Source organism: Silurus meridionalis, chromosome 1 (genome assembly GCF_014805685.1).
Source record: "Silurus meridionalis isolate SWU-2019-XX chromosome 1, ASM1480568v1, whole genome shotgun sequence".
In the NCBI taxonomy this organism is placed as follows: Eukaryota; Metazoa; Chordata; class Actinopteri; order Siluriformes; family Siluridae; genus Silurus; species Silurus meridionalis.
In genome coordinates this window covers 19,334,033-19,349,517 of record NC_060884.1, presented here as the reverse complement: position 1 = coordinate 19,349,517, position 15,485 = coordinate 19,334,033, and the positions used below count along the sequence as shown (strand labels likewise).

General features: G+C 36.5%; 1 protein-coding gene across 1 annotated transcript; it reads right to left on the bottom strand.

Annotated features, from left to right (window-relative positions):
- Positions 1 to 2,673: 2,673 nt before the first annotated feature.
- On the bottom strand, positions 2,674 to 9,188 carry LOC124391524 (cytochrome b-c1 complex subunit 1, mitochondrial). Its single transcript, XM_046858149.1, has 13 exons — positions 9,033 to 9,188; positions 6,922 to 7,062; positions 6,665 to 6,751; positions 6,449 to 6,578; positions 5,929 to 6,127; positions 5,762 to 5,841; positions 4,987 to 5,102; positions 4,688 to 4,831; positions 4,327 to 4,487; positions 3,886 to 3,971; positions 3,416 to 3,504; positions 3,264 to 3,339; positions 2,674 to 3,147 (listed from the first exon to the last, which is right to left on the bottom strand). The coding sequence occupies exons 1-13, from the start codon at positions 9,093 to 9,095 to the stop codon at positions 3,083 to 3,085; spliced, it is 1,437 nt and encodes a 478-aa protein (XP_046714105.1). The 5' UTR covers positions 9,096 to 9,188; the 3' UTR covers positions 2,674 to 3,082.
- Positions 9,189 to 15,485: the final 6,297 nt, after the last annotated feature.

The following is a 15,485-nucleotide window of genomic DNA, read 5'->3' as shown; positions in this document are numbered from 1 at the left end:
TGCTGATTTTTTGGCACATTTGGTTTGTAAGCAGCAGGTGTTAAATTGATACACCAACTGCACTGGAAGAAAATGTTCATTAGTTAAAATGAAATTTGTTGTTTCACTGTTACTCATGCTGAGCAGCCATAATCATATTTTTTTTACAAAACTCTGTGAATAAGAGACTCTGCTGTATAATCAAAGGTTTGTTGGCATTTGACCATTGCGCCCATATGTGCCTATTCCAATAAACATGGACCCCTTCCAAAAACCACAAACCCTATCTCCTATCCATTTATAATAGCCACCATTCTTCTGGAAAGGTTTTCCACTAGAGTTACCATTTTCCATGGAGCATGGCTATGTGGATTTTTGCTCATTCTGCCGCTAGAGCAATTATGAGGTCAGGCATTGATGTAAACTGAAGACGTCTGGGATGCGGTCAGGGTTTATCCCAAAAGATCTTTATTGGGGTTGAGGTCAGGGTTCTTTGCAGGCCACTTGTTTTGGTTGCAAATATTTTTGGTGATGATGACAGGTACTGTACATGACCCTTAGTTCAATGTAGTTAGTTAGAAGGAAATCTTCATTCTACCTCATACAAAGACATTCTACACATCTGTGAGCTTCCATCTTAATGGTAATAGTATGGAGACTCACTAAGGTGTAATTGGCAGGTGTCACAGTTAACACAGTCTACGATGGGTATAACGATAGGTGGATGTAAATCATAGATGAGGTAGATTTATTTTAGCTCATCTGTGATTTTCATCCACCTATCGTTATACCCATCGTCACATCAAGCCACTGTGTTCACAACCCAAAACACAGTGGCTTGATATGACTCAACACTTTTTAATTCCTATTCAATCAGCATAATGACAGCATGTGGTAAATTAATGACAAAATATAATCTTTTACTAAATAACTTCTAAATAACTAAATATTCAGTAATGTAAACATTCAAATCACTTATAAAGTAACGTAACTGGATTGCACTTGCTCATTTTAAAAGCACTTTTGATATACAGTACAGACCAAAAGTTTGGACACACCTTCTTATTCAAAGAGTTTTCTTTATTTTCATGACTATGAAAATTGTAGAGTCACACTGAAGGCATCAAAACTATGAATTAACACATGTGGAATTATATACATAACAAAAAAGTGTAAAACAACTGAAAATGTCATATTGCAGGTTCTTCAAAGAAGCCACCTTTTGCTTAGATTACTGCTTTGCACACTCTTGGCATTCTCTTGATGCCTACTTTGAAGAACCTACAATATGACATATTTTCAGTTCAAAACTTTTTTGTTATGTATATAATTCCACGTGTTAATTCATAGTTTTGATGCCTTCAGTGTGACTCTACAATTTTCATAATCATGAAAATAAAGAAAACTCTTTGAATGAGCAGGTGTGTCCAAACTACTGTATATATAATATATATAAACTTTTGGTCTGTACTGTATATATAATATATATACACAGTACAGACCAAAAGTTTGGACACACAATCTCGGATTGGCATAGACTGGATTTGAAGGTGCATAACAAAATTCTGCTTTACACGCATCAAATAATCTCTTCTAAAATCTTAATCTCCATTTAATGTACACTATTAAAGAATACTTGTGGTCTTTATGTTGCATATCATTTCACACATCTGCAGAAACCATATGATTTCGAAAGACAGTGTATGAAAATTAACATAAGCTCAATATATAAATGTCAGGGTGGTGAAAATGATCTGAATACCACTTATTTTTAAGATTTCTTTTTTTTTAAATTATTACTTGTACTTAATTTAACTGTATTTAAAAGGCAAACCTGGCAAATAATGTAGTACAAAATATAGGTAGTGCAATATTGTTCTTTTATAGGCACCAACATTCTATTTTAAACAGTCCTTCCATTTCAGAGGAAACAAATTTGCAAATGATGACAACTGGAAGATCGTGATCCAAAAACATCACAACACATTGGGTATCTTCACAAATGATGTTCTGCCAAGATATGGTTGGATTGTGTTCAACAAATCAAGCTAATGAAGGCAACCTGTTTGCAGATATGGCAGCATGTCAGACATGGAAAAAGATGAAAGAGTGTCTGGGCAAGAACAAAAATAATTGTACAATAACCAGGCAACCTTTTAGCTTTTATATCAGAGATGATGCTTAGCAGAAAATAGTCAATATACCTTTATACATAATGCATAAGAAAATATTAATGAAAAATTTACAAAACACCAGCCATAAAGGGAGGTTTAGCAGGGATCATGTGATAGTGCAAGATCAAATGAGGGAAGAAACTGGGAATAACCCTAAAAAAAATCCTTTCTAGCATTGAAAATAGTTCTGTCTGATCAAGCCCTGCTGTATTTGTGAATTCTATTGGAAAGAACGGCTTGCATGAGTAGACGTGGCTGCAGTGAAGCTCTCTTACTCACTACATTGTACTCCCACACTATTTTAATTTTATGACCATTACATTTTGGAAAATGGAGGATGTTTAATTAGATGACGGATAATATCCAATTCTGCATGTTTATTTTTATTCCCTGTATTGGGCATTATTGCTTATTAACCTTACTGCACTAAAATGTTAATATTAGTCATTTGTTTAACCTCTCAGATGAAATGACGAGATGAATTAAAAGAAAAAAAGCAAGAACACAAATTAGCCATACATCGGTGTTAACCTTATTTAATTGGATTCAGAATGGGAGCTTCTGTTATGTACAATAAAGGACAGAAACAAAACATCACATTATTTCATAAATACTTCTGATGTTTCCTGACATGTGAGATTGAATTTTCCTGCATCTTCTGTTTAAATATATTCTACCCCATTCACCAATTTCCTCAGCCTTACATTTACGCTTTTCTTAATTAATTATGTAATGCAGCCATTGGACTTTCCTCCTTGGTAAAAGGCTAAAGTAGCTCATTAACATCATATATTCAATTTTGATGTGCATTCCAGTTTTGTTTGTCCACTGCCAATAAAAATCTGTTTTGCTGTAAGTGCAGGCTGTTTGCAAAGTGGGGAGCAGAATATAAAGAGATAACAGGAAAACCGATAAACCCATATGAGGATTTAGAACCGAAGCCAGTACATTGCACTGCGCATTCTGTTGTAGTCAGGAAGCTGCTCAATTGGACCTGAACAAGAGAAAGCATAATAGTGTAGCCATTAAAACTGAGCACAGTTTCCAAAACCAAATTCAGAATGTTTCAAATGAGTACTGTCAATTGTCTGAGAGAAAGAAACAACTCACCAACAGCAGCCACAGCAGGGCATTTGTCATAGATGTATTTGGAGCAAATGTCACGCACTGTCTTGGGTGTCACAGCCTAAAACAACAACAATTTAATTATAATAATAGAATACCACCAATATTACTAGTGTTTGTCAAAATAGTAAACCTACATCAATTTTGGAATCCCATTCGGCCAATGAGATGCGACGGCCATAGTTTAGAATGTGCCTGCCAATGTCATCACAGATTGGTGTGGTGCCTGAAAAGTAAGAATGTAAGAAAGTGAGAGACAAACAAAAATAAAAATAAAAAGACAGAAAAATTGTGGGAGTATTTCACGAAATGTTTGGCCTCCCAGTCACAGTTGGCTGGTATATTGTCGGTATTTCTCTGCATTATAGAGTAAACACTTGCAACTTGGGAGAGTTTAATTTAATTGTGCATGCCTACCACAAATCACGTTTAGGTAGTGGATCATAGTATTCTATAATATTAACAATTATATCATGGTTTATATGACAACACTATCAGCTTCGTATATTACATAAATAGCAAGCAATTAAACTGTCAAAAATTAAAATTTAATTTGTACCACCAATTTAACTGAAGGTATATATGGATAAAACTATAACTGTCTTACCATTCAGCTGTCCTACCAAACTGGCCTTCAGGGCATTCTTTCCTCTGGCTACATCACTCTCGGTCACTGTGGTGCACAAGTTCATCCTATGGTTAAGAGACAGAACAATAACTTTCAGCACTGCCACAGAGAAATGGAGAAATAGCAGGTTCAATAAACTATTTGTGCAGTTTATAAAACAAGCAAAAATCATTTGCAAAGCACTACAGCAATTTGTATGTAATTCATATTTTAGATTTAACCACATTGTGCGTATTAGTAATAATAATAAAAACGTATTTTACACTATTCAGTGTGCGTGGTATGACGATTTGAAGTAACTGCATAAACAAGAAAGAACTATTTTCCGGAGTTTACAAGCTGAAATTTCACTTTAAGGAATTTGGTTGTAGGCAGAGAATTGCAAACTTCCTTTCGAATGCAGCCTAAGTGTTACCGTACCATGCATTCTGAGCCCAGTGCATCATGTCCTCAATCTTGTGCTTGTCTGTGACAAAGTAGATGCCCATCAGACCAGTGTCATTGTAGGTGGAGTGAAAAGACTGAAAACTATTGCAAAGGTTGCCCTCTACAGCCAGACGTGCCAAACGACTGCTCAGGTGCTGTACACAAGATTTTTACAATTTAATGCAAGAATAATTATAATTTTTTCTACACCTGCTTAAATAACACTTAGCACTTCAAACAAATAAAATAGATATATGGACAAACAGATAATTTAAAATGTAACCAAACATTGTCTACATGTACAATACAAAAACATGCTCAAGTACCCTTGTCAGAATAATGTACTACAACTAACCAAGCCACCGCCAAATGTAACATCATAGCTGCCGATGATGGAATTAGCAACCATGATTGGCACAATGTCAGGACTGCCAGCCCCAGCACCCTCCACTGCAATAGCAACATGTGCCAATGGCATGGCATCATCACGCATTCGAACCTAAAAGTAACAAAAACATAATACACGAGCACAGACTTAAAATATACATTTAATTATGATAGTTTAGACACATACAACACCAAATGTGCGGAGGCATCCTCATTTTTTTTTTTTACATATAGAAGCATTTTCTTTCACATATACACAAGCCTCACCTCGCTGCCAGTAAAACGGCAAGGAGACAGCAAGGACACAGCATCATCCTGATATTCAAATGAAACACTGCTTAAGTGCTGCTTCGCCAGCCCCACCAACTCCTCATGGTTCACACCTAAAGCAGAGCAAAGTCACTGATCTCTTACAATTTACAGTTGCAATACTCTGATATCAATCTGGAGAGCTTTCATTTAACAGTGCTGCTTTATATTCTAACCTGCGTTAAAAAAGCATTTTAATGCAATTATTATATTTGTTCATTTTTATTTTGTGTATAAAAAACAAAAAAACATAGCCACCCCTAAATGGCAATGATTACAAACATGGTCACAAATGGATTAGTGGGGCCAGAACTGATGTTCATCGTGTCCACTGTATTATGTCAAGTTCCCTACAAGTTGCCTTTTTAGTGACGACATTACCCTAAAAATGTTGATTTAAATTTGGTTCACATTAAATTCAATTTCATTTTTTAATTCAATTTAATTTATTTTTTTAATTTATAATTTAGTTATAGGGGATTTATAACCTTCCACCCCCCCATCAGTAATTTCACTGTAGTTGAAATGGAACAACATTAATAAACACACAGTGCTCATACTTGATTTAATGCATCAGTGGATGCATTTAAAGGTCTCTTTTTATATGGTCATTGTGATGCTCTCAACTGGCTCCTGTGGTGATTTTTATTTTTGCAAAGAACAATGCCTTTCCGTAGAAGGATAGCTCTTAATAGGTAGACTTATCAATAAAATGCAAAGGCTTGTACATTACCTCCAGCAGCAGCCAGCACCATGCGAGGAGCCTTGTAGTGGCTACTGATGTACTCCACCAGATCCTGTCGTGTCAAAGTCCTTAAAGATCAAGGTAGAACTTGTCAGTGAACTAAACAAGCAACACAAAAAAACTTGGTTTGAATATGAATGTGCACACACATCTACCTGGCATTCTGAGAGGGTCCCAGTATACTCTGGCTTAGAGGCGTGCCTTGGAATGCAGTGGCGTGAAGCAGATCCATGCAGACATCCTGCAGGCTGGCCTCCACCTCCTCCAGCTCTCTGAGCACCACTCCCCTCTGCTGCTCTATCTCAGCCTCGCTTAAAGATGCGTTCTGAACCATCTCAGACAAGAGCTCCACCGCTACACACAACAAAACTCAGTCAATGAGAGTAAGAAAGATTAAAATTAACTCCAAATTATCAGTAACAGCTATTACAAAGAATTCACTGTTCAGTACCACAAAAGTACAAACTCTTAGCCTGAATACTACTAAGTCAGCAATCCAGTTTGCTGACACAAAATGACTTCATATTATGAACATGCCAAAATCAAGTTCCTGACAAAGTAATTTATGACATCCAAAGAAATCAGGAATTGCACTGCCATTTTGCAAGCTACACTATTCTTTGTAGGAATATAAATAAATAGATATCTATAACAGATTCTGTATGCACGGCCCACCTTTTGGTAGGTCCTTTGCAAGGGCCTTCATGTAATATGCAGTGTGTTCACGAGAAGTATATCCGCTTAGATGAGCTCCCATTGACTCCACTGCTTGTTCAATTGCAGACTGGGTGTTCTTCTTTGTGCCCTAAAATTGATGGAAATTGTTTGTCAATAAAAGAACATAGACAAAATAACATGTATACCAAAATAAATCAAACTAAATATTTATACCTTAAAAGCTAAGTGCTCCAGGAAAAACCCAGCACCGTTATTCTTCTCAGACTCATATCTACTCCCGGCATTGATCCACAGGCCAACCTGGGAGAAAAGCAAAAGGTGCAAAACCAATGTAAAGAACAGACTTTGTTAACTATTTACATTTAATTGATATTATTATTACTGTTATAACAATCGGTTGAGCAGTTTTTGATTCTCAGGTTCCTGAAATGAATAATTTTTGTATAGTAGCTGTTAAACAGATTTCTCACCGTGCATGTGCCATGACCTGTAGTCTCCGAAGCCACTCTCAATCCATTCTCCAGTGTTGTGACCCGCGTCTCTGGAACACTCAGCAGGCTTTGGGCATAGGACACAGTTGCTTGTCCCCGTCTTAGAGAAAGCAGAACGGGCTAGAGACACAAAGAGGGGAAACCAAACAATAAAACGTGATCGAATTGATTTTCATAGTTCTAAGACTGGCAAATGTACACTTTTTTTTTTTTTTTTTTAAATATAATCTCAGTTTTTGGACTGTAGTTTGGAGAACTGATACAACAAAATCAATCTAGGAATAACACTAGCCTGTACTTTTTGGTACTTGCCCCAGGTTGATTATTACAAAGACATGATTTGATTGCCGCTTGGCAGTGGCAGATTCAGGTGACATAGGCAGCATCTTCCTGTAGGGCAGCAGGGGAGAAGATCCCTCACTCATACACTCAGAAAGGAGAGGTGGGGTGACGTTACATCAGTAAGGAGAGCTGAATCCAAATTAAAATTATGGATGACAAAAAAGGTCTAAACCCTCAGGAGCCGGATTCAGGTTGAACAAAGTGGAAAGAAGTAGGGGGGAACATACAAAAGATAAAGGTGTGTATGCAGCTCTATCACTCATCTTGTTATGAGGATAGTATAAGCTAATGCATTTAATGAAATAGTCTAATAACTGTATAGCACTTAGGTTACGCTGTGTTGCCTGCTGTACTTTTATGCATAGAGCAACAATATTACTTTAAGCCTGCATAACATTATAATTTATTGCAGCATTTACTGCCACCTAGTCATTTTGGATTGTAGTTAAACTAGCACTTATTGATTTGGTTTCCTTTAACTGAGGTGATGTCATAAATTGTGCACAATGATGTTTTTATAATTGTGCAGTAAACACTTTAAGGGTGATGTATATGAAAGGGAGTTCTCAGAAATGTACTCAGATTTGAACTGATCTGAGAATATTTCATACTCATCCAGTGACAGAAGGTGAAGCAGAGAGGAGCTTTTCAAAGCTGAAACTAATCAATGGGGAGATGTTGAGTTTTGGTGTGGTTCACCCAGGGTACAAGCTACAACCGCCATTGCCGCTTAGTGGTATCTACTTAGCACGAACATACAGTTCAGGGCGAGTTAAACCATAGGAAGAACATTTTGAAAGGAATAAATGATGGAAAACTCCTGAATTTAACACCACAACATCTGTGGCCTCATGGTAATTTTATTAGATATCAGTGTTTTACTCATTCATATAATTCTATTTATAGATTGACTAAGAATAACATGAGTCTTTTTACATAAACTGATTAGATTAAGTAAGAGTCTTGTGCTAAAATTTTTTTTTTACATTATACCCATAATAAATCACAGTACTTGGATACTGACGTACATCTGAAGCGAAATACTTTTGCTCAAGTGAAAGTTTAAAGGGCGCACTTTAACTTTTACTAGAGTAATATATTTACCTACTTTTGTTTTTTTTTTTACTCAAGTACGTTTTGTGTACTTTGTCCACAACAGTTTCGTGTTGCTGTAATGATCGTGTGTGTTCCTGTAGCGCTTAAAATCCACTAGCTGGTGCAGCAGCTCCAGTATAGCCGAGACAACCAGGTCGTGTTATATGACCTTGTCAACAGTATGTATTCCACACACTTAACCATAATCTTTATCCCAAACGCAAATATGTAGCTGTTAATGATCACAATTATTGTGCTCATTAACGTCGACAACAAAACCCGACTCTTGATCACTCCGGAGGATTCTGTTGACCTTCTAAATAATGTCGGCTAGCTAGCATTAGCTACACGGAGCAGCTAGCCACTATGCTAACATGTCCATTGTTCTTTGGCTTTCAAAATCTACACACACTAACGTACTAAACAGTATTTAACAACACTGTATCGCACTATAGTTTATGCTGAGCGGTTTCATACTTCTTGATATACTATTTGTCTAGTTAGTATGGCTTTCACACGTAGCCGAGGACCAACGGAAGTCATATGAATGACAAACGTCTACTTCCGAAGCAGAAAACTCCGCTTTTAGCTGCAAATGGTTTGTCGAAAGCGTATAAAGCGATTTTGAAGAACCGAACGCACAATTTACTTACACTTCTGGCTTTAGCCAGAGCTTGGCCCATAGCTCCACCAAATCTGCACACGGACGCGGCCATCTTTTACCCCTGTCGGCGGACTGAGAGGACTGAAACGCGCGTGCTCGCTACACACGTCAAGGCCGCGACCTGACGCAAGCTGATGGGTGCCTCTGCCCAAACAGTTACATTAGTATTTTTCTTTTACCAAACCTAATCATATAATAAGTATATTATTCGCAAATTAGCTACTGCAACATTACAATGCAATATATCTAAATCTTAATTAGATTCAGTTTCTTCCTTTTCATACATTTTTTATGGACTAGGAATTACCTCTACAATAAACTACACTAAGCTGGTCAACCATATGTACCTACTGCATGATTCTCACCACTAGATTACACTGAGTTTAAACATATTTTATTTTGTTTTTTGTGTTTTTCAGCATTGATAAGCACTCATCTGTGATTAGGCTGCTGGTTGCTGGTTGGATCAAGATGGATTTTCTGTAGGGAATTGCTTCTTCTCAAGTCAAGAAGTCAAGTCAAGAAGCTTTTATTGTCATTTCAACCATACATAGCTGACACAGTACACAGTGAAATAAAACAATGTTTCATCAGAACCCTGATGCCACATACAAGAACAATCACAGAAACAGAAAACACAGGGCTAAGGACTAGTAAATGTCCTCGCCACATAAAATGCATGTGTGCAACCTGGTGCAAACAGTGCAAAGACAACACAAGACAGTCCAAAGACAACACAAGACAGTGCAAAGACAACACAAGACAGTCCAAAGACAACACAAGACAGTGTAAAGACAACACAAGACAGTGCAGGACAAAACACAAAATAGCTCTGCCAGTAAAACCTGTTATAACAAGACAAAGTGAACAAAATACAAAAGTATCCAAAATGTAAAAAAAAAAAATGTTGTGCAAAAGAGCAATATAGCAGCAGATCAGGAAAGATATGCAAAAAAATCTACTTCTACTGGAACAAAACTGCTCAGCCATACACCATTACATTGATCAAAGAGTATAGAGGTGTTCATAATAAAGTGAACAGTTAGTGTTTACAGGTACTACTAATAAAATAAATGGTAAATGAAAAGAGGTGTTCCTAATAAAGTGAAGGTTTAGTGCAGGGGTCTTCAATGTTTTTCAGGTCAAGGACCCTTTTGAAACATGGGGTAGGGACCCCCTGATACCAAATGGGTCAAACATAAAAACTGATATTAACAGAAACCAATCATAATTACACTAGTTATATTATGTTAAGACAATTAGAACTATGTTGTTGTACATACATCACTGTCTGTATATATTCAAATATTTTCAAATCTTTGAAAAAGATTTATGCATCATAACATATTTCGCAATTAAAATCACAATTTATTAATTTGTTGACAGTTGTCTTTTATTTAAATAGATTTGCAGTTTCATACATTTTCCTTTTATCAGGTGGACTATTACATTCACATGAACATCAACTTTACGTATAATAGAACTTTAATGTAATTATTGTAATGTTTTAAAATTTCTATATTTTATCTTCAATGGTTTTACCCATGTTTATTTAAAAAAAATTATTTGTGGATCCCCTTTTATTAATTTGCAGTACCGCCGGATGTTTCTAATAAAGGGAAAAGTTAGTGTGCACAGGTTCTATTAAGAAAGTGAAGGGGTATACACCCATCAGGCATAACATTTTGACCACCTGCCTAATATTGACTGGTCTGTGGGTACGCAGCCATATACGCAACTGCAATGCACTGTGTATTCTGACACCGTTCTTTAAGAACTTCTGCAGCAATTTGAGCTACATTTGCCCACCTGAGCCTTGGCCGTCCATGACCCTGATGCCAGTTCATTAATGTTCCTTCCTTGGATCACTTTTGATAGATTGTTTTACAGCAGATGCTCTGACCCAGTCATCTAGCCATCACAAGTTGGCCCTTGGGTAACTCAAACTCTATTTTTCCTGCTTCTAACACATCAACTTTGAAGACAAAATATTTACTAGCTGCCTAATATATACCACCCACTAACAGGTGTCATGATGAAGAGATAATCAGTGTTATTCACTTGACCTATCGTAATGTTATAATGTCATAATATTATACCTGATCAGTGTAGTGTATAGAGGTGTTCTAATAGCCATTTACTTTATTAGGAACACCTCTTTAGAATAACTGTTCACTTTATTAGTAACACCTCTGCACACAAACTGTTTATTCATTTTATTTATCTGTGGTGTCTGGGATGAGGGCCAAATTGTGGGAAAATCATGATTATATTCATCACCATTTACTTTAAGCAAAGCTTTTACCAATTCCTAGTAATTTTTTTAATTTAAAATGTAGTAGTATTGACACTATTTTCTGAGTTACAGTCTCCAGTGTCGATACCATCAGTGAGAAACTAGTAAGTAAATAAAGGTAATTATGCTGTTGGTAAAAGTGGTATCTTCAAAGCTAGCAAGAGCTTATGAGAAGAGTTTTCACTTAACGTGAGATAGATTGACCTTTATTTTTTATTTTTACAAATTGTCTTTGCAGTGTACTTGTCTTTTGTGTGTGTGTTTCTTTTATACAATTAACAACTTGAATGTATGAGTGAAACATAGACAATATATCAAAACCATTTATAGACACCTGACAATCACACTCAAATAAAGACCTTCCCCAAACTGTTGCCATAAATTTGGATGCACATTATTTTCTAGAATATTAATGTATGCTATAGCACTAATATTCCCTAAGAGGATTAGCCAAAACATGGGGCATGGAGAAATCTACTTAGCACGAACATACAGTTCAGCATCAGTTCAATTATTTTGAATGTAATCATACAAATAAACCTTAAAACAAAACTACCTGCTCTCAAATCCTGTTATTGCATTTGGTTTTAAAGTAAATGATTTAGCTTCATGGTTTTGGGCTCATGATCATTTTAATAGATATCAGTTAGTGTTTAAAAAATTAATATCATTGTATCAATAGGTTTGCTAAGTCTTTTCACATAAACTGAGTTGATTAGGCAAGTGTCTTGTGACAAAAAGTAAATTTGAAGGCAAATACTTCTGTACTTTCACTTACGTGAAATTCAAAGGTAGCAGGTTTACTGGAGTGTATTTTGACTTTAACTCAAATACATAGTTTGTGTACTTCGTCCACCGCTGATAGAAAAAAAGGAAATTAAAAGCAAACAAACAAACAAAAAAACATTTGTAACCAGCAAGAACAATATTTATTGCTTCCTTGTGCAATATGTTTATGTCCATAAGGTGGCGCCGTTTGCCAATTAGTGCGACAACAGTACAATGGATGTAATCTAGCTGTACAGTTGACGGGCTAACAAAAACTGTTATGTATTATGTTATTAATGTTTGCGATAATGTAATAGTGTTTATTTTAATTACATTAGGGTTGATTCCTACTAAAGTCAGAATTATATTCAGAGCATATACAACAGCAAAAATAAAACAAAATTAATGAACAAAAGCTTGCCACTGCTAGGTACTTTCCAAACGAATGAGAGAACCCGACTCTCACAGATGAGTAAACCATAATACATAAATAAAGTCGTGTCTCATATTCCATATTAGGATTTATGTTTGGGTCTATTCTAAGGGACATGGACTTGCCAGATACATTCAGAATATGGACAAAGAGTAAACATAAAAACTCCATTGCTATTAAGGATTGTGTAAGGTAGCAAGTGATATTTATTTCATAGGTCATAATGAACAAGATATTGTGGAGCTTCACATGCAGTTCACTGCAGCACCAAAATAAAACCACAGGAGGGATGTGACTGGGCATTAAAACCTGGAATGTCAGAGAAAGTAGGCTTAGACTTGTTGTTGATCAGTAGATGAGAATGAAAAGATGTGAAGCATAACTACAAAGTAGGGTTTATTTGATGGATTATACTGAAAGGACTATATTCACCTGCTGTTTAAAACCAGCAGAGAAGTTGAAAAGGTTGTTTAAAGCCTGGGGCCTAGTCATTAGTGCTTTGCTTTGCCTATGTATTGTTTGCTGTCTTTAAATGTAAAATGATTTCCCATTGAGTCTGAGCTCCTCTTTTTTGGAGTGATGGTATCATAAGGAGGAGTTTGTTGACTCTATCACATACTCGTCCACTCACTTGCTTTACTGCACAGGTGTTTCAAAAGAGAGATGCTTTTTTTTGCCACCTCAAGACTCACCACACTCCTTCTAACCAAAAGCTAGTGTGTTTGTTTTCTGTGTATGTGTGTGGGCTTCACTTTAGTCTGTTGTTTTAGCGTTTAGATATTGGGACGTTTATGGTTCTTTCATGGGAGGAACATTTGAAGAGCTGATGATGACGAGATCAAAATGTTGGTTGAATAATACTTCAGGTTTCACAGTTTGTAGAGAGAACTGTTACTTATTACAAGACAATTATTGGGTAATGTAAGATTGCATGGATGGTCGGATCAGTGTGTGCCTGTATGTGCTATATTCATGACAACATAACGTACAGTATGCACACTATGTAGCCGACTCGGTATTAACATGTGTTAATTTATGGTGATAAGACAGTGTATTGGACCTTTGTATAAGAGCTTGAGAGAAACATCTCCAGTTTTCTTCCTACTCCACCTACATCTCTGCATTCCAGGGAGGGAGAGAGAAACATAGAAAGAGAGAGAGAGAAAGGAGAGAGAGAGAGAGAGAGAGAGAGAGAGAGAGAGCCCTCTGTGTAACGAAGGTCACTCCCCATGTCTTGTAATCACAGAGCTCTATTGTCTGAAATTGAATGTTTCAAACAATCGTGATGTCATAGTTTGTCATTCCCAGAGCTGGGTTGTACTGGGGAATAAACTGGAGCTCTGTGTGTGTGTGTGTGTGTGTGTGTGTGTGTGTGTGTGTTTCTGTATGAACATTTAAATAGACAGCAACCACAAAAGCCATTGAGAAACACATTTTCTGTAAAAACAGTTCCGTGAAACTTAGGTCCTGATTTCCACATTTTTCTGTCCATCTTTTTTCCTTTTTTTTTTTTAGGAAGTAAACTCACCCTCTTCTTGCTCAACTTAATCTCTAGTCTGTGTTCCTCTTCCTTGGGGCTTTTCTTTGTTTTGTATTGTAGGAATAATGAGTAATCTACCCAGAGGTGGTTTGTAGGCCACACCCTTGAACCTTCTCCTCATTGGACGCATTTGAATATAATTTGTATGCAATTTGAATGGCAGTTGAAAGGTTTGTGTGCTTCCCAGTTAATTTGACAAGGCATGCAAATAGCAAATTCTTTTTTTTAATAGTAAAGGTTTTTGTAGCCCATCATATTTTTAGGGTGAGGATGGAACTGCATTCATTTTAAGGCAAATACTTTGTGTGCAAGCGACAACATGAAGAGGTGTATGTGAGAGCCTTATTTTCACAAAGTCAGTGCTGAACTATGAAGTATATGGGGCTGATAATGAAAGGCGAATGTAGAGAGAATGTAATGTGTTTACAGTATTTTGATGAGCCAGGAGAAGTATGCAGGTGTTGGTGCTTGCATGATAGTTTAGAACCACATAATTATATGATCAAAATATCTCTTGTATATACATTTTTCCCTTCATGAAAACAAGAGAAAACACAACACCTTAAAAACATGTTGCACATGCACTGAGTGATAACATTTTGAGCTTATGTTATGATTGTGTTTTGTTCAGGCACCATATTTTCTCATGCATAATGTAAAACACTGCAAATTACTGATTTCAAAATTAAGTTTCAAAATTACAAATATACGCAGTGCTTTGTCATTTTAATACCCAACCCACTTTACACTAAGGTTTCTATGGCAACCAAATCAAACCGCAAAAACCATCTAATTGAGTCAGCTGGGATCCAGTAAGTGCCTGATTTATACCCCCTCAGTTACTTGTCATTTTCTTCTTTTGTTTTGCCTTGAGTACAATAAAATAAAAGAACGTCACAGTCATTCCTCCTTTTGTAAATGAATGCATCTACCTAACACGTGTCTCTAGTTCTCTATTACACAATTGTCCTAAAATTCCCCTTCTTCTTAAAAACCGCTTACATTATCAGTGTGTGTGTGTGTGTGTGTGTGTGTGTGTGTGTGTGTGTGTGAGAGAGAGAGAGAGGACTGAGCACAGAGCTGGCAGCAGTTGACCAGCTACCGTTTCCAACCAACACACAACTGTGGTTTGTTAGTGTCACCAGGGTAATGAGCCAGAGATAAAGGAAACTTAAAGGTTTGCTCCAGCTGAGGTGGTGCCACTTTGTTAAATCATTCATTTGTTTTGCAGTTTATTTGGCTTATATGGGTCATGTCACCTTGACAGGCAGATAGCCATCGTAGGATAAGGAATGCGAGACTCCAGTCTGTAGTTAAGATTATAGTCTCAACGATTCCTAAACTGTTTTTACTTTTTTTAAGCAATACATTAGCAATGTGTTGATCTATGTTGATTTCAGGAGCA